Raw genomic sequence first — 18337 nt, 5'->3', positions numbered from 1 at the left:
CCCACTGCACGCGCCTCCGGGCCAACCAGCGGCCGGCGCGGGCTTTCCCCTCAGGCGGGCCCGGGTGCCCCTGAGCGGACGGGGGATGATGGCGGAGAGCGACTTGGGGTCTGAGAGCAGCGAGGAGGAGAAACTGCCCTCCTTCGCCTACCTGCTGCGGCCGTCCCCATGCCTCGGCGAGCCGAGCCGCCCGCGGTCGCCATCTCCTAAGCCTGAAGTGGCAGAGGTTGTTAAGATGGTGAGCAGCGGGAGCGAAGAGGACATGGACGTCGTCCCTTTGCACGAGAGGGTCAAGATGAGGGTGAGAGCGGAGCCTGAGCCCTTCAGCCTGGGCGCTGATGATGGAGAGGCATCTGGAATTTGTGCTAGTGGTGACCTGATGGCTCCTGGGAGCGAAGGACTTCGGCAAGACCTGACGCCGTCTGGAGAAGTAGCTTGTGGTAGTGATACTGGTACACGCAGTGTTGAGAGATCCCCCTTGTGCTCCTTGCCAGTCGACTCTGACAGGCCTGGCAGCCCCCCGGTAAGCAGAGAAAGGCCAGAAACATCGCTCCCTCTCAAGAAGCGACAATATAGTCAGAAGGAACGGGAGGCAATCTGCCAGAATGTATGGCAGAGAAGGAAAGAGCAAGAAGCAAAGAGGAGGAAGCAGGAGGAGGAGAAAAAGAGGAAGCGAGCCGTTGCCAAGATGCTGAAAGCTCAGCGGCCAGGAGAGTGCCAGAAATACATAACAGTGGTGCTGGATCCAGGTAGTTGTCCTCACAGCCTGCTGCTGCCTTGTACTGACTGTTGTCTCCTCTCTCTGGAGGCCTGACCCATGAATCGATTTCAGTCATCTTACAGGTAGAAGGTGGCGAGCAGATCCTTAGTGCTTTGCAGGCTGCCAATTATTCCTGTGTGTTTGAGAACCACGCTGTTCCCTGCAGCATCACCTGGAGGAGAAAGACAGTGACATCACAGGTATGTGAGCAAAATTTTTATAATCTCGTCCTTTTCCTCATGTGTTGTTTGTGGTCACTAGTAATTGTATTTAGCAACCCAAGTGAACACCCTCTAATCTCCCTGCTCAGAGATCTGAGTGGGAGTCTGAGTGAATTCTAAACAGACTGTGGCCTGTTTGTTTTCATATCTGAACAGATGGGAGGAGGAGATGAATGGACAGAAGAACCAAATGTTCTGGTTCTGCTTGGCTTGGAGGAGTTTTTGTCCATGGCTCACAACTACAAGCAAGTGAGAATGCTTATGACTTTTGTGTTCTTGAACATGCCTTGATGTAAAACCAGTGTTTTGCCAGTGGCAGGAAGGTTTTGGTGTGGGTGGAATGCAGGGTTTCACTGAAACAGAAATCTGGGTGTAGAAGCCATTAATGGGCTGAATAATGCAAAGTTCTGACAAGCTTTCTTCACTAGTTAAAATTTTTCACACATTCCTCTGAAGAGTTACATTGGTACATCAAGTGAGTTTATTTTTTTTTCCCTTCTTTCTGCAGACCTACAACCAGAGCAAAAATTTGCTGTGCTTCTCTGTATACCTCAACATTGTTTAACTCCTTATGTTTCCCATTCATTTTGTAGAATGCTGATGGCTGTGCAGAGAGGCAGAAGGAGACCCTGCAGAGCTGTGTGGCTCATATGATGGAGAAAATGCCTGGGAGAATTCTGGCTCTGGCAGTAGTTGGAGTAGAAAATTATTTCAGGTCAGACTTCTTCCCTCCAAATGTTTCTGTGTTTTCTCTGGCCTTGAAAAATGCCATAGGTGTTTATGTTAATTCTTTCTAGCAAAGACTGGAGTGCAAGAGGTATTCCCAGAACTGCTCCACCACTTTTTGTACAGAAACAGAAGCAGAGGTCCATCCAGACTGTCACCCCAGTCTTACTTGACTCTTTTTAGGTCTCTCCAAGTTCAGCCCAAACAAAGGCTGCGACAGACAGCAGCAAGTGGGAATCAAGAGAAACGGGGAGAAAGGAGAAAAAAGGAAGCTAAGGATTCTAGCTTGGACTTATCCAGAATGGATGTGAAAGAAGTGAGTGCTTTTAAAACACATGCAGCCATCATCTGTTGTCTCCCAGTATTTGAACATTTGACCCAGTCACACAATTTTGTACATGGGAGTACGTGGCTTTCCTTATTCATTTGTCCATCAGTCTATGGACAGAGCTCTCTGGGTTCAGCTCCCCACTGCTCAGTCATGTACCTGCTCCCACAGAGACTGATGTGTCTCATTCTCCTGGACACTGATGGCAGTCCCAGCACCTCTTGCCCTTCAGGGCCCATTGGCAAATGCCACTGGTGGTGGCTTGTTCATAACAAGAGCCACAGGGGAGCTGAGGCAGCTTAGAGGACGCTGAGGTGATATTAACTGTCAGGAGACAGACTGCCTCTAAATATTTCAGTGTCTTAACTGTTCCCAAAATGGAGGGTGAAGGTTCTTGTCCTACAGCAGGACGTTTGTGACCCTTTTCTGCTTCAGACAAATATAGAATTTGATGCAGCAAGACTGATTGTGCCATTTGTTGTTCCCATTGGTGATACAGGCCCTGGTGGATCTGCAGCTGAGCACACAAGTCCAAATCAGCATTTTTGAGAGCAGTGAGGAGCTTGGGGAATATGCCACTATGTTCACCAAAGCTGTGGCTGAAGCACCATACAAGTGAGTAAGCATTGGAGATTTGGTCCTGCCTTTGGAGAGGCTGCACTTTGAGCTACTGGGAAGGAATAGCAGGTACACCACAGGGTACAATGGCTCCTAAAGGTGCAGGTGACACAGCATCTGCTCTTGCAGCTCCTTCAACAAAGGACTTGTTCTTGAAATTGATGTCCTGCCCACAGAGGGGTCAGGACAAAGCCTGGTTTCATAGTCACAGGCTGGTTTGGGTTGGAAGGGACCTTAAAGATCATCTAACCCAACCCCTGCCATGGGCAGGGACATCTTCCATTCCACTGGGTTGCTTAGTGCTCCATCTGACCTGACATTGAATGCTTCCAGGAATGGGGTATCTGCAGCTTCTTTGGGCAATTTATTCTGGTGCCTCACTACCTTCAGCTCTCACACTGGAGTCTTGACATCAAGTAGAGCTCTTGTTCTGAGTCAGATTTTTGGAGTGGGAAGGGAATGTGAGTAGGGTTGGCTCTTAGAGTGCCAGCTTTTCTTCTTCAGTGTGTAATGAAGAGACATGCCTGAGAATGAACCATTTGATTCTTTCCATTGATGAGGGAGGACAGCAGCTTGTTGCACAGTGATAGCTAAGAAAGCCATCTTGCACAGTCTCACGCAATCCTGGCATTCCTGTCACAGCAGTTGCTGGATTTTCATGTCAGCCATGACAAGAGATGAGCTGTCATTAAAAATGACATCTAAAAGTGCTTTGTTATGGTTGACAGCCAGAAGGTGAATTCTTGTTTACCACTTTGTCTGCAAGTTGGCTTGTGTCAGGATTGCTGCTGAGTATGGGATTGTTTATATTTCAGGAGCAATCTGGGTCTTAAAGAAATTGTTAGTGCATGTAAAGAAAACAGGGTCAAATTATTCACGTTTCCTTTGATGCCCGTTGTGTCTCTGACAGCTCAAGTGAGGGACGGCGCTCTGGCTCTGTGACAACAGATGGCAGGGACAGGATTTTCCTCACAGCCTCATTGTCTCATTTGCTTCCTCATTCCTTGTTCTCCCTAGGCGAGAGCGAGAGAACACAGGGTTCTCTTTCTACTTGGAGAAGGACTCTTGCAGAGGGGTGAAGGTGGATTCTTCTGGAAAGGGTCTCTTGAAAGTTTGGAAGAGGCAGATACAGCAATTTAACCGTGTCAGCTCTGAGATGGCTGAGGCTATCGTGTCTGCCTACCCTTCTCCTCAGCTTCTGATCCAGGTGAGGATGCCTCAGGGATAGCCAGCACTGTGTGCAGGCAGCCAGGGAGTGGAAGAAATAATTTAATCAGTATTAAATTAGACACAGTGATTGTGCATGAGCGGTTCAGTAAGTTAGTGAAGGAACCGGTTCCTTGGCATCCACTGGTCTGGCTTCCCACTGAGGGAGCAGCACTGGCTTCACTCTCCAAGCTCACAGATGGGACTTGGGCAGAGACCAAGTGAAAAATGAGTGGACATTGTGGAAGGGCAGAGCAGGTAGAGGTGCATAGCTTTGATTGGTTTTTTGAGCAATGGATGCAAGTGAGTGATGCCACTGTTGCCTTGTGTTGCTCCCAGGCCTATGAGCGGTGCTCCTCGGAGCAGGAGCGGGAGAACATGCTGGCCAACATCCCCGTGCACCGCGGCGAGGGCGTCACGGCCACCGCCCGCCGCATCGGGCCCGAACTGTCCCGGCGCATCTACCTGCACATGACTTCCCACGATCCCGACCTCCGTCTGGACTTCACTGCCTAGCACGGGGAAAAAGGGTTGTACTGTTCAGTTAATGTTCCATTTTGGATTTCACTGGGTAGCTCCAGGGAATAAGGGTTTTTACCATTTGTCTGGTCAAGTTTTCAGTTTTCTTCTGTGAAGAAGTGCTTAGATAACACTCAATGATCCCTGTTTAAAGACTTGAAACACATTAAGACTTTATTGTAGAAGGAAAAAAGTTGGATAAAGTTGCTGAATAGCAGGAGTTTACACAAGAAGGGTGGTGAACATCTTCCCTAAGCACGAGTTGCACACAGCTTATAGTACTGATGTTGTTTTATTTGTCTTTCTATAAAATAAATAATTTTGAAGAATAACCTTTGCTTCTTAACATGGCGTCTTGAATATAGACAGGTGTGTCCTCTGTTAAAAGGAATACTTCCTGTTGCTCTCCTGAACTGCAAGGACTCACCTTCTCCCTCCTTTGGGACAAATCCTGAAGCTGGAGCAACCTGGTGCTCCCCCCCAGCACCTCCTCTAGCGAGGTGAAAGAACTTGACCTCACAAATAGCCTCTCATTGTTCCGCTGTAGCAGATGGGAATGAGTAAGACTAATTTTCAGATACAAGTTTAGAGTGCTCTGATTCAGTCTCCAGACAGCCTAATCTACAGAAGGTCTTGAAATCTGATTATATGTGCTGGAATTATGAGGTCTAAACAGTTGGCAGAAAAAGCTTCCTTTTAATTAGATTGGGGACCACGGCCTGTCCGTGCAGCCATCAGCACTTGTGTGCACACAAGGACAGTTGAGGGTTTTTGTAACAGCATTGCTGAGAATTAAACTGCATCCCATGTGTGGAAGTTAACTCTTTGGAACCCTGTTGCCTGCAGTGGAAAAATCCCTACCTTGTTCTAGGCACCCAGCCAGAGCCCTGGCCTGACCAGAAGTGCTGCTAACCCCAATCTATACATTGTATAAGCCCATGCTCACCAACCTATGTAGCACTCATCTAAATGTTGGCAGGAAGGGCTGCATGGAGGAAACATTGCTTTAGATGCTGTCTGTAATTCTCCTGAACATTTCTGGATAGAGGGTAAGGATCTTTTAAAGAATGAGATGAGCTAGACACTGAAAGCAAAACTTAAAAGGTGTTTGAAGGAAGCTTTGAGAACATGCACCCTCCTGAGGCAGAGGCACCCCTTCCTTCCTTCCTTTAATCTGACACTTGTGCTGCTGCTCTCTCCTGTGCCATATTCAGGGAACCACAATCTTATCATTGGGTTACAGAAAAATGAGGGTTTAATGCTGTGATGGTTTCCCCACAGCACTCCTCCTGGCAGCAATAATCCCAGGTATGAGAAGAGGGAATGATTCTGGGGATCAGTGTGAATGTCTCAGTGGAGTTTGTAGCACAGATATTCTCTGAAACTTCCACTTCATTTTAAGAACTCACAAAGCTCTTAATGATATGAAAAACTTCTGCTCGGTGGAAGTTAAGGAAATTTTAAAATGAATTTTAAATAATTTTAAAGGAAATTCGAAATAATTCACAGACCATTGCAGAGGTGAGTTTTCCTCTTGAGATGCAAACCACCAAACCTCCCAGCCTTTCCCCAGCCCCGAGGCTTCCCGTTCCTGCCAGCAGTGCTCCCGCAGCGCCACCCAGCGCTGCTTCTGCCGCTGCAGCAGGCAGGAATTACTCCCACGTACTTGGCAATCATTTGTGGCTGTTCCTGAAAGGCCTAATTAAAATGAAAACTATGTTAATAACATAAACATCCAGTTCAGACAAATTGCCATGAAAACTATTGTATTGAAAATTTTCAGCTTCTTTCAATAGCACATCAGCCTCTTTGCTCCAACACAAGGATGCACAGCCATCCCACATGCCTGTAATTGGTCCTGGAGTGTGGCCTTAGTGTATTATTCCCATACAGCCATACCACCACTTTTAGCACAAACAGAAATGACAGCAAGGAATGGATATGTATTAAAAACCTTCCACCTCTAGCTCAGAGCTACAGCTGTCTCACCCAGATGATGTGAGGGCTGCTTGTTCCCATTCCTATAGACTGTCAGCTTCCTGTGCCTCACAATCCTGGTGGACACAACTTGGAGGCAAGGAGTGGTAACAAGTTTAGGTTAATGTGCACAAACAATGGGAGTTACAGGCCGACTGAGAGACATGCACAACAAAGATAGTTTGAACAATAGCTCTGCTCTGTGGAGTGGACCAGCAAACCAACGCTGACTGGTTCAAAGCAGTTTCATCAGAACACAATTCCATAGGAATTCTGGCTGCGTAGATGGTGGAAGGAGATGCTGATGAAGCAAGAGCCCACCCAGGACAATCACTGGTGCGAGTTGTGCTGTAGCATGTTCTGCAGGGTTTTGTGGTTCTGCAGAGCAGCCACCACGTCCTCGTAGAGGGTGTTGACGCTGACACACAGAGGTTGATGCTGCAGCTCCGTCAGCTTGCAGGCAGCCAGGGCACAGAGGATGCAGAAGAGCACAAAGAGCAGCACTCTCAGCACTGACCGCGACCACGAGGCCTTGTGCCGGGCAGGCTGAGGGGGACGGGAGCTGGAGGCCGGCTCTGCAGTCAGAACGTGAACAGGACACCACGTGAGCAATGAACCAACGACAACAGGCTATGCTCACAAACAAACTGTTCAGGTAAGATACTTAATCCTCTGCTGCAGTTGGCTTTTGTTGTGAATTTTCATCACTTAGCTCTGATAAATAAGTAGATGTGCAGGATGTAACTGCTTAGAATGAAAAGTTTCAGATCCAGTTTCATGGGCAGCAGTGAAGGGGGTGTAAAGCACCTCTGTGTTGCACAAGATCTGATTAAGCAGATGTAGCTAAGTAGACTTAAGAAAAAAATGAGTGGAGGGAAGTTCTCATTAGGAACAGCAGGAGAACTTCATGACTTGCAGCTTTACAGATCATGGTAACACAGAAAAAGGGGGAAAGGGCACAGCAGCAGAGTTTATGAGAACTCCTGTAAGTTCCACTCTACCCTCTCCCACCATCTTCCGGTCTCCCAGTACCCGGGCTGCATGAAAGCAATTCTGGCAGCATCACAATCTAATGACAATGACACCTGACACAGTCCCACCCAAAACAGACACTACTTACTTCGGGTGTGCACTGTTTCCTTTTTAGTTTTCTTTTCCATCTCCTGTTTTGCAGCTTTCTGAGCATCGTACTCTCGCCTTCTGCGCTCCTTCTCCTCTGCCTTCTCTCGCTTCCGCAGTTCTCTCTCCAGAGCCTCCTTTGCTCGCTGTTCTGCTTCACGCTTCTTCTCCATTTCTGGGGGTTAACAGCAAGTTTTTCCCTTTTATGCAAAGCGTTGTCACTGCCATTTTCCTTACTGCCTTATTATCCCAACTGGAATGAGGGAACCAATTAAACAACTATCCTCTTTTTTTATCATTTTATTTAGTGTTACATACCTTGCATTTTGCTGTGCTTTTCTTTCATGTTTTATAGGTAACATATACACATTCCTTCTAGAGATTTAACTATTCCTCAGGCCAAGAAATCACATACACTACCCCCCTGCTATATTTCTCCCTCCAGCCCTTTTACCCTACTATTCCCTGAGTACTTTGGGTTTAGGTGGCTACAAGTATGTGTTAGATGACAATTTATTAGATGGTGATCAGAATGTTTGGGTGTGTTAGACAGACCAAGAGCAGTCCTCAGCAGACAGCACGTGGGGGCTCTTTGTCCCTACCTCTCTCTGCCTGGAGTTTCCGCTGCCGTTGTTGATCTTGCTCAGACTGGATTGCTCTCATGTGCTGCAGTACCTGAAATAGCCAAGAAAACAACCTGAGGGCTGTGCAGAGGCCTAGTAGCACAGTCAGTTCAGAACACAACAGAGTGTGGCTGAGGATAGGCAGCTGGGGCTGACCCTCAACCCTCACCTACCCCTACAGCTACGGCTCTGAAAAGAACTCACAACTTTTGTGAGTCTCTGTTAAAAAACAAATCTGTGCATTAAAAAGAAACATGGCAAACTGGTGCTCAGTGATTCAGAGGATCACAGAACATTTCTATTTATGTTTGCCAGAACTTCTCCAGAGGTTTTTGTACTATCAGCACAGGCATGGATTACTATGTCTGATTATGCCTCCTTTCTTGGCAACCAGCATTTAATCCTCTCTTAACTCCAAAATGGAGAAGCAGCCTCCTCAGTCAGGTGTTTGCTCTCCACAGACACAGCAGTAGGGGAGTCAGTGCAATGGACCTGCACCTCACTCCCTGAAGAAACTTCAGGGTCCTGCAGCAGCTGCCCAGCTTGCTAAGCAAACAGAGGAAGAATCACTCAAAGCCATGAAAGGAAAAACATAAATTAGAATAAAACAAGACTCCTTACCTTGACAGCAGCCTGCTTACACTGCTTCTCATCCAGACAGTCTCCTGCTACTTTCGCCAGGACAGGATCCAGGGGATTGTCCTTCAGATCCAGCCACTTCAGGTTCTGCAAAAAGGCACAACAAAGGGGAGGCTGTAAGAGCACAGCAGTCTTGGAATTAATTAAGAGATCCAAAGCAGAAGGAAAGAACTGCTTAGTTTTCACATTAATGAAACAGGTAGAGAAGATGAGCAGAGATGTTTTCAATAGACTGAGAGGATTTTTACTGGGCTGCAGTGCAGACCCAGCTGAATTTTGAAATGGGTAGTCAGCAGGATGGATGCTTTACCAGAGAAATCAACTTGAGCAGGATCACAAGACCCTGGGCTGCATCCCAAAGCTTTACGTAACTGCCCAGCAAACAGTTTTACCTTGAGCTGTGCAAAGCTGACTGGCAGGGTGACCAAGCGGTTGTTCAGGAGGTCCAAGTGCTGCAGATTCACCAGGCGGCCAAAGTCCAAGGGCAGCTGTTGCAACCGATTTTTACTCAAATCCAGTTTCACCAGATGCATCAAACTGCAGAAATCTGACTAAAACCCAAACAAAGAAAACCCAGAGAAAGCTGGTCAGCACCCTTATGGAAGAACCTAAGTGGGAAGTATGTGGAGACAGCCTGCACCTCAAATCAGGCACAAATCCTTGACTTGCTACAGGACTGTGATGGAGGAAAATCGCTCTCCTCCTCTGCCTTGGAAGATGGAGGGGAGACACAGTGGGACAGAGACGACAGACCGAGAAGGTTATGGATGACAATATGACAGGAACAAACCCAAGTCTCCACTGCTGATGAAACTCCTCTGTATTCACCTGGGGATGCTTTGGAAGGAATGTACTGCAATCTTCACCCAGTTCAACCCTGTACTCTCTCCTGCCTCAGCCAAATCCACTGCCAGCACTGACCTGTCACTGACAACTGAGTCATTCGGCCACCCCAGGGCAGCGCAAGTGCCAGTTCCACAGTGCCTGGTGAGCCTCTACTGAAGCACCAGCTATCTTTCCAAATATTTCCCAGCAGACTGATCTCCACGGAGGCTCTCTAGCACCTTACCGGCAAGGAAACGAGGTTGTTACAGGACAAATCCAAGACAGTAGCTTTCGGAAGAGCGGCCTGAAAGACAGATAAGGCACTGAATGAACATGGACATTCACCCGACCCCCTCTAACACCTGTTCTGCTTCGGCCTCTGCGGTTTCTCCCGCGTCAGTCTATCCATCCCCCGCGGCTGCTCCATGGTCACGTCATCTCCGGATCCATCTCTGTGTCAAAAAGGTTCTTATCCCAGGAGAGCAGTAACTAGCGCTGCCGGGCCCGCGGGACACAGAACCTCACTGCTTTAAATACCTGCAGGCCAGGTCACATACCCCCAGCACACCCGGCTGTCCTACGCTGCCCCTTCCCGGGGGCCGGGAGCTGCTCCCCACCCCCGCCGGGGGCCCTGCGGCCGGAGACTCACCAGCTCCCGCACCGGCACTTCATTCAGGTCGCAGAGGCTCAGGTCCAGCTCGTTCCCGTCCAGCTTGTCCTTCAGGCTGAGCCCCTTACCGCTGCCCCGCGACATGGCTCCGTCGGCGGCTGCCCGCGGGAGATGCGGCTCGGCACGGGGAGGCAGCGCGGCTCGGCTCGGAGCGGCTCAGCCCAGCACAGCACAGCACAGCACAGCTCAGCACAGCCCAGCTCAGCACAGCCCAGCACGGCCCGTCCCGTCCCGGCGTGGCACGGCCCGGCCCCGCCAGCCACTTCCGCGGCCACGTCCGCGCGGGGCCCGGCAGCCGCCGCCGCGGGGCCGAGCGCGCCCCTGCCGGCCCGGAGCGGGGCCGCACCGCCCGCACACGCGCCGCCGAACACCGGCACATTGCCCTAGGAGAGGATGTTATCTGGTGTTTGATCTCTGCGTACTTTCAAACCTAAGCAAAAAGAAATGAGGTTTAGTCCCCGAGCAGAGAGCAGTTAATAGGCTCTAAGCGCTGTCTTAGAAAGACGAATTACTTGTTGGTAGAATTGTCTTGTTAAGGTTTAAGGCTTGATCCGATGATCTCAGACTTAATGAGAGGTTAACAAAGCTTGGGAGGAAGGATGTGCTACTGAGAGCAGGAACAAGGAATGCAGGATTTATGAGTTACAAGGACATTAGGCAGAATCCCGAAGATAAGGACGAAACTGATAAAGCTAACTCAGCAATTGGGTTGAATCAGCTCCAAGCAGGTAAAATGTAGTTTTGTCAGGGGCAGATTGTGACCACCTGCTCATGGTCACAGACTCAGGAAACCCACCAACCCAAAAGAAGAGAAAGACTAAGACTGGACTAATTAGCATGGGAAGCAAAAGAATCATTAAACAATGGCAGATAGAATACTAATTGATATGAGAACTAGGTAACTTGTAGCCAATGAACATTAATGCCTCTTGTTGCTAAAATACGTAAGTAGTCAAAAGTTTTGACAGCTGTCATGCTGGCTTTGTGGATTTGCCATCCAGTGCAGAACTGTAAATAGGTGAGATCAAATACCTCTGCTCTGGGTTTGGGTTGGCTTCTTGCACGCTGGGTGGCAGAGCCTATTTTGGGACACACTGGTACAGCTCAGGGCATTCTTGTAGCTGTCCCACCAGCCCTGGAACCCTGGCCAGGCTGGCAGGAGTTTAGATCTGGGCTACAAGAAACAGCCCTGCAGAAGGCAGGAGAACTCCCAGCCTAGACCCATGAGCAAGGGAGGTTTTGCATCCAGTCACATCACCTGACACACACCACCACGCAGAGAGCTAACTGGTTTATGGCCAATAATCCCAACAGAAAGCCAGGGATGTGTACATTGTTTTGCAATACCTGATACAGCTGCTTATATCTGTCCACACTCTCCCTAGTCCAGGGGGAGAATTCCCTCTCAATTGGGCTGTACCATTACCCAACCATGTTTCTTCACAGGAGGAACACTTAATGGATATTCCTGCTTTGCTCCCAAGGCTCCAGCCCCACAGGAACAGAGCACTCTCCTCTGTGGAGAAAGTCAGTGAAAGAGAAAGGAACCTGAGACAGAGCCAGATTATTGTTACCTGGTACTGGGATTACAGCAAGGACTAACCATGAATTTCCTCACCTCTGTGCTATTATCCCCAAACATCACAAATACACATTGCAAAGATGTTTGGGACAAACATCACAAACACACATTGCGAAGATGTTTGGGACAAACATCACAAACACACACTGCGAAGATGTAAATACACATTGCAAAGATGTTTGGGACAAACATCACAAACACACATTGCGAAGATGTTTTCACTACTGCAGCACATCTACCTTCTGGATGCATTAGTTCGTTTTTAAGCTGCCGGTGAATTTCTTCCAACACCCAGAAACCAGCATTAGCTCAGTACTGAGGTAACTAAGGCCACAGGATTCTCTGAACAAAGGCACCCCAAAGCAGCGCACAAGGATTTGCCTCATAGAAACTACAATAAAGTCTGCCTGAGGTTGAAGTGCTCCTGTCCAGGAGATTATGAAAGTTTTTCAGAGCATATTATTGTTCTTCCAAATGTGATCAGAAATTACAGAGCCCTCATCTGAGAGAAGTGAGGTCTACTTATCCAAGAATCTCCCCCCATACCTAAGCTTTTCACAACAATGTTGTTGGAGGGAAGGGCCAGAGAAGACTTGCTCCAGAGTGGTGGGGAAGCCAAATCTCCAAGGCAGGCACTGATTACTGTCCCACTCGTTACCCTGAGCCAGCGAGGGATTTATGTGATGTGCTGTGCTGTTCCCTTCCGTGGCTGGGAGACATCAAATACAGTCCTGCTCTGGAGAAGAGAACCCAGAGGGGCTCTGAGGGGGCCTGAGCAAGACCCTCTGCATGTCTGGGAAAGATCTTTGTCAGTGCAATGCTACAGAGACTGAAATCTGTGTTTCCACAAATCCAAGAGCCATTGGCTCCTAGCAGAACCAAACAAGGGTGTAGATGGTTACAAAACCTACCTACCTACTTATGATTACCAGATTTTAAAATCTTGATTAGAAATGAATGGTACCTTATGCAATGGTGTATGAAATGCTACTGCTTCAGGGGTTCTTTGATTTGCTCTCTAGCCAAATCCACTACAATCTCAAACAAACATACCCAGATGTTAAGGTCACATTAATTTCTGCATAATTCTTGGTTTAATTCTTTCTTTAACCGGGACTCACCCTCTGGGCCAATGATCATAATGTGGGAAGATCAAGCCAAAAGTAATTTTTATTTTTATTTATTACAGGTTTGCATCAATTTTTTTTCCTCAGTGGTTATACAATACCAAGAGCTCTGATGCTCCATCAGCACAAAGACAGTTGCTCTGCTCTGGCCAAACGGTGGAAGGACAACTTCTGGCCACAGATGTCACACAGCTTTACATCCCCTGTGGGAATCCAGAAACTCACCTCGCTGCTGAGTTCAGTGGGACTGACTGGAAGAGGCTAGAAAGACTTTGAAGCTCCAGAAGACAAAGACAAAGCATAGCACAAGGCACATCTGTGCACTCTGTTAGGGGTTGCAAGAACATTAGCAAGGAGAAGGGAGCAGGAAATGCTGAGGGAAGTGGGATGAACCCAGTTGATCTAATTGTGATCTAACAATCCTTACTGGGCCTCAGCTGACCCTGCCAGCCTCGGGTTGGAGACCATTCCCAGACTCTTTGAAGATCTCTGTGACCCCTCTGCAGCCAAGGCCAATTTTTCACATTTCAAGGGAAAAAAGTCTTCCTTTCCCTAACAAAGAAGACGTCACTGCTGCCACCAAGCAAATTCCTCGTGAACTAGATGCACACTGGGGTAAATCTTTCATTTCTAAAAGTGTCAGACACTAGAGATCTGGTGGCAGTTGATATTTCACTCTGTTGCAAGCACATTTTTTGTTTGATGTCTGAGATTCACCATTCTGAGGTGGATATTTATGCTCTTGTTCATCTGCACCATTGTGCTTGATGTGATACAGATACACTGTCACCTCCTCAGCATCAGTGCTGCTGGAGAGCTCAGCAGCACCACACTCCTCACCTGGTGCCTGCCCACACCTCTGCACTCAGGTGAGGGGGTCTCAGCCTGCCAGCCCTGGAGCAGCTCTGCAGTCCCTAGCTGGTCTCTTCTCCACAGGGAGTGCCTAAAGATGGTAGTGTGATGCCAACTGATAACTTACTGAGGAGATAGGGCTGGAGGCCAGATGGTGACTCACGGGAGGGCTAGGGCACCAAGTGATACGAGTGGAGACAGGTGGACAAATGATGGTGATTATCTTGCACCAAAGTCCATCTCTACTCATTTGAGTGGAGGGGCTTATTCGGGGTGTAACACTGGTTGGGTCAGGCTGATGGAACAGGCTGGGAAGAAGAGATAATGGAGTGGAAATGTACAGGGAAGAAATTGTGGGGACCGGCAGAGGACGGGGCAGGTGCCCAGCGGGACTGTGGGGGTTCGGCCTGAGCCTCCAGTCCCTCTCGCGGGCCGGGCAGGGCGGGCGCCTTCTCCTCTTCCCTTCCCAGCGGTGCCTCCTCCCGGCCGGCCAAGGGTCCCGGGGCCGCGGGCGGGACGGGGCGGAGCGGGGCCGGGTCCGGAGCCGGGGCGGGCCGTGGAGCGCCGCGCCCCCAGCACCGAGCGGCGGAACGGGACGGGACGGGACAGAACGGGCCGGGCCGGGGCCTGCCGGGAGCTCGGGTGCTGCCGCCGCTGAAGGAATGGCCACGGCCCGTCTGGCAGCGCTGCCCCGGGCAGTGCAGCTCCTGCGCCGGGTGGGCGAGCGGCGGGGAGCCCCGCGGGGCAGGTACGGGTGGGCTGGGGCTGTGGGGGTACAGGGCTGTGGGGCTGTAGGGCTGTGGGGTACAGGGATGTGGAGTACAGGGCTGTGGGGCTGTGGGGGTACAGGGCTGTGGGGGTACAGGGCTGTGGGGCTGTAAGGGGTACAGGGCTGTGGGGGTACAGGGCTGTGGGGCTGTAGGGGGTACAGGGCTGCGGGCTGTGGGGGTACAGGGCTGCGGGGCTGTAGGGGGTACAGGGCTGTGGGGGTACAGGGCTGCGGGGTACAGGGCTGTGGGGCTGTGGGGTACAGGGCTGTGGGGCTGTGGAGGTACAGGGCTGTGGGCTGTAGGGTGTACAGGGCTGTGGGGCTGTAAGGGGTACAGGACTGTGGGGCTGTGGGGGTACAGGGCTGTGGGCTGTAGGGGGTACAGGGCTGTGGGGGTACAGGGCTGCGAGGCTGTAGGGGGTACAGGGCTGTGGGGGTACAGGGCTGTGGGGCTGTAGGGGACTGGGGCTAAAAGGGATAGGAATTAAAGCAGAAAGGGGGCTGTGGGTGAGAAGGAGTAGGGGCTATAGGGGACCGGGGGGCTGTGGATGAGAAGATATGGGAGCTGTAGGGGGCAGAGGGCTCTGGGGTTGGGGAGCTGTAGGGCACAGAGGCTGCAGAGGATGGAGACCATGTGTGGTGGGGGCCAGGGACTATATGCAGAGCGCTGTGGGTGTCCGGCTAGGCCAGTGGCTGCATGCAGGGAGGGCATATTCATCTCAGTGTGTAACCCTTGCCTCCCCTAAAAGCCCTCCAAAGTGGCAGAAGGGAGGCTGTATCCCCTGGACCTGCTTTGCCCCAGCTTGGGAGTGGGCCGGGGCAGGCAGGAGTCCTGAACAGCGGGCGAAGGGAAGTGGAGGCATTGCAAGCCTGAACTTTGTGCAGCAGCTCCATCTAGATTGCAGCAATGTGGAATGTATCAAATGGCTTCCCCATCCTCCTCCAGGGCTCTGACTTGCAGTCAGTGTCCTGCAGCCCCCAGGGAGATGGGTGACCCATCAGGTCTGGGACACCAAGAAACTCTGGGGCTTGGGAAGTCAGGCCAGTTCTTTGCCTGGCTTTTCTTAGTGTTGCCTTTTGGAGCAAGTTCATGTAAAAAAAAAAAAAAAAAAACAAAACCAGAAATGGGAAGTATCTGGCTTTGGGAAAGCTCTGAAGGATTAGCTGATATTCAGAGTAATAATCACCAGGATGAATGACTTCCAGTGAGCAATTCCAAGAACCAGGTGGGCCATTCCTTGTTTTTCACAGACAGGGTTTAGGTGGGTTTTTTCAGCTGGTTTGACATTAGGAGCCCTTTCATCATAGGTGTGTGAAGATTGTCTTCAAAGAATCTGTTTTTAGGAGATAGGATGAGATGGGAAGAATGACAGCATTCACTGCAGCTCATTCCAGCCCAGAATTGAAACTGAGGGACAAGGACACAAAACCCTTGGAAAGAGAGAGCATGTATTTAGAGAGTAAACTCTAGTTAATGTTATAAAAAAGTTTATTGAATTCAGCTCCTAGGCTTGTTTATCCTTTTGGTAGGGAGAGTGCAGAGGGCAGAGAGGTACAGTGGAAAACAAAACCAGAAAATTGCTGCAGGGGGAGTCTGAAAACCCTGGGAACCTCATGTCTCCTTAAATGAAAATAATAATAATAATATTTTTAAAAGGTAGTAAGTATCTGATGAATTCTTTAGTCAATAGATTAAAGTGGAAGTGAGGACAGAGCAGAGTTAATTTTCAGCACCCTTTAATTGCAGACATATTACAGAAAAGACCCAAAAGCTCTTATTTTGGGTAGAGATGCTCTTGGTAGATGTCCATAAGCCAAGGAACGGGCAGAATCTGTGAACCTCTCCAAGTATGAACTCTGTATTTGGGACAATTCCCAGAGGTGCAGATGTGATGGCACCACAGGGCTGGTCAGTTCCTTCACGTTACAAAGGGGACAGGAGCTTACACTCCCTTGTTTTCTCTCTCATCCCTTTTGATAATTTCTGTAGAGACTGGTAAAGAGTTAAAGGTGAAAACAGAGCCAGTTATCTTATGTCAACAACTCCAGGCTGTTGATTTGGGCTGTTCAGAGAAAAATACAAACAGCTCCTAGGGTTAGCCCAGAGTGTTTGCCTCAGTCTTATAATTTCTGCTCCCTGCCATTAGGCAGAAGAGCTCTGGGATTGCTGGGATTTGGCTGCTCTCCCACTTTTTGCAGGGAAGAGGAGGAGGAGGATGCATTCTTCCCAGATCTCTGATGTCTCTCTGTTGAGCTGTGTTGCTGAATTTGAGGGTTCTGGAGTTTTGTACCAACAGCCTGTGGATGGGGCTGGCTCATTTGCAGGCTGTCTTGCTGCTGAAATGTGCTGCTGACAAAAGGCAAGTGCTCTCCAAAAGCCATGGTTTACAGTGCTGGTGCCCAAGAGCAAGCAGAGTTTTATCTGCTCTCCTTTGGCTGAGTCAGGGAAATGAGAGCTGGTGTAATATCATATGGGTCTTGTTTTATCTCCAGCAGCACCAGATGCTTTGTAGGAAGAGGTGAAGGGTGAGTTCCTTGTTTTCTGTAACAAAGATGAACACAGAGGTTATTTCTAAATCCTTTGGACCCTTTCTTTCTAGAGGTCTCTTGATGCATTCTCTCAGAGCAGATGCATACACTTGCTGCTGGCTGTGGGTAGGAGGGAGACCAGCCCTGTGTGATTTCCAGCTGCTGGATTGTGTCTGCCTCCTTCAGTCCACTCCTGACCCCCAGTGCTTCCAAAAGTCTGCTGTGCTTTATCCCACACCTTTCACTTCTGCCGCTGTCAAAGTGATACAGAAATGCTGAAGCACATGTGAATGTCAGACCACAATTTGGGGAGCTCAGACTCAATGGCAGCTGAGAATTTTTCTTAATGATTTTGAAGAAATTATGGGAGTTAGTGCTTTGAGAGGAGTCAGTGACTCTGGCTTATGAGCATGAGATATCTTAGCCTTCTTAGCCTCTAATTTCAGCCTCATCATTTGCTGATGCTTTAATTTGAAAATGTGAATACTTGGGACCTCTGAGAGCAAGCTGTGTTCACAGTGTGAAACACTGCAGTATTTTCTCAGTAGTTCTCAGCATGTGGCTTTGTAATGATATCTTTTGCTACTCTTTCATGCACTTTCATCCTCATGTTTGGGGATGGGGAGGAAGACAAACCATGAAACCTGGAGCTTTGTGCCTTCTTGCATTTACTGTAAAAGTCTGGTTCTGAAAAGTCAATGAAACCTTTTGGGTCTTCAGGTCTGGAAAATATTGAGCCAGTAAGCCCAGAGAGCCTGATCAGTGTAATGCATTGCCAAGACATGACAGTGTAAGATATTCCCCTTTTCACTGGCAGTGCAGGACTGGGCAAGTACCTCTTTGAAGGCTGACTGCAGAGAGCAGGAGACTGTTTCAGCTGATCACTTTGGGTTCTGATTGAATTTTCTCAATCTGTATTTTGTAGTATTTCTTCCTCTCTCCAGTCTCTTTGTGATGGTCTTTTGTTGTTTATTTTTCCCAGTGCTGAGCCTGCTTGGCTCCCAGTGCCCCCTGAGATGATGCTGGGGGGAAGAGCTCTTGCACAACCAGGTCAGCAGCTGCTCCCTGCCCTCTGCAGCCCTTCCTGGGCGGGGAATTTGGGGCCAGGCTCTGCTGACCCCGGACATGGCTTGGCTTGAGGGAGATGAGAGTGTGACTGGCCCCATTAAGCATTTAACGAGCACCCTGAGGGTTCCTCATCCGCCCTCTGAGCTATGAACAGGGGTCAGGGACTTCTTCAGTCTCCA

The 18337-nt window shown here is 49.4% G+C and overlaps 3 protein-coding genes across 4 annotated transcripts in view; 2 read left to right on the top strand and 1 right to left on the bottom strand.

Moving 5' to 3' along the window:
* The first annotated feature begins 4 nt into the window (after positions 1-4).
* EME1 (essential meiotic structure-specific endonuclease 1) lies at positions 5-4877 on the top strand. Its single transcript, XM_005494791.4, has 8 exons — positions 5-749; positions 833-960; positions 1138-1230; positions 1575-1696; positions 1891-2023; positions 2535-2650; positions 3671-3860; positions 4199-4877. Exons 1-8 carry the CDS (start codon positions 86-88, stop codon positions 4373-4375), a joined length of 1623 nt encoding a protein of 540 aa, XP_005494848.3. The 5' UTR covers positions 5-85; the 3' UTR covers positions 4376-4877.
* Positions 4878-6127: 1250 nt separating this feature from the next.
* Positions 6128-10571, bottom strand: LRRC59 (leucine rich repeat containing 59). Its single transcript, XM_074555251.1, has 7 exons — positions 10211-10571; positions 9806-9865; positions 9129-9287; positions 8719-8823; positions 8077-8149; positions 7476-7649; positions 6128-6930 (listed from the first exon to the last, which is right to left on the bottom strand). Exons 1-7 carry the CDS (start codon positions 10313-10315, stop codon positions 6686-6688), a joined length of 921 nt encoding a protein of 306 aa, XP_074411352.1. The 5' UTR covers positions 10316-10571; the 3' UTR covers positions 6128-6685.
* A 3642-nt stretch (positions 10572-14213) lies between these two features.
* ACSF2 (acyl-CoA synthetase family member 2) overlaps positions 14214-18337 on the top strand; it is a 38019-nt gene continuing 33895 nt past the window's right edge. Inside the window, exon 1 of one of the 2 annotated variants that reach the window (XM_074555236.1) lies at positions 14214-14540. In XM_074555236.1, coding sequence (XP_074411337.1) covers positions 14455-14540 — 86 coding nt within the window. In that variant the 5' untranslated portion in view covers positions 14214-14454. The remainder of the gene's footprint in view (positions 14541-18337) is intronic. The other variant, XM_074555235.1, reaches the window with a different exon arrangement.

This window comes from Zonotrichia albicollis, chromosome 19, assembly GCF_047830755.1.
Source record: "Zonotrichia albicollis isolate bZonAlb1 chromosome 19, bZonAlb1.hap1, whole genome shotgun sequence".
NCBI classification, from domain to species: Eukaryota; Metazoa; Chordata; class Aves; order Passeriformes; family Passerellidae; genus Zonotrichia; species Zonotrichia albicollis.
This window is presented reverse-complemented; position numbering and strand designations above follow the sequence as displayed.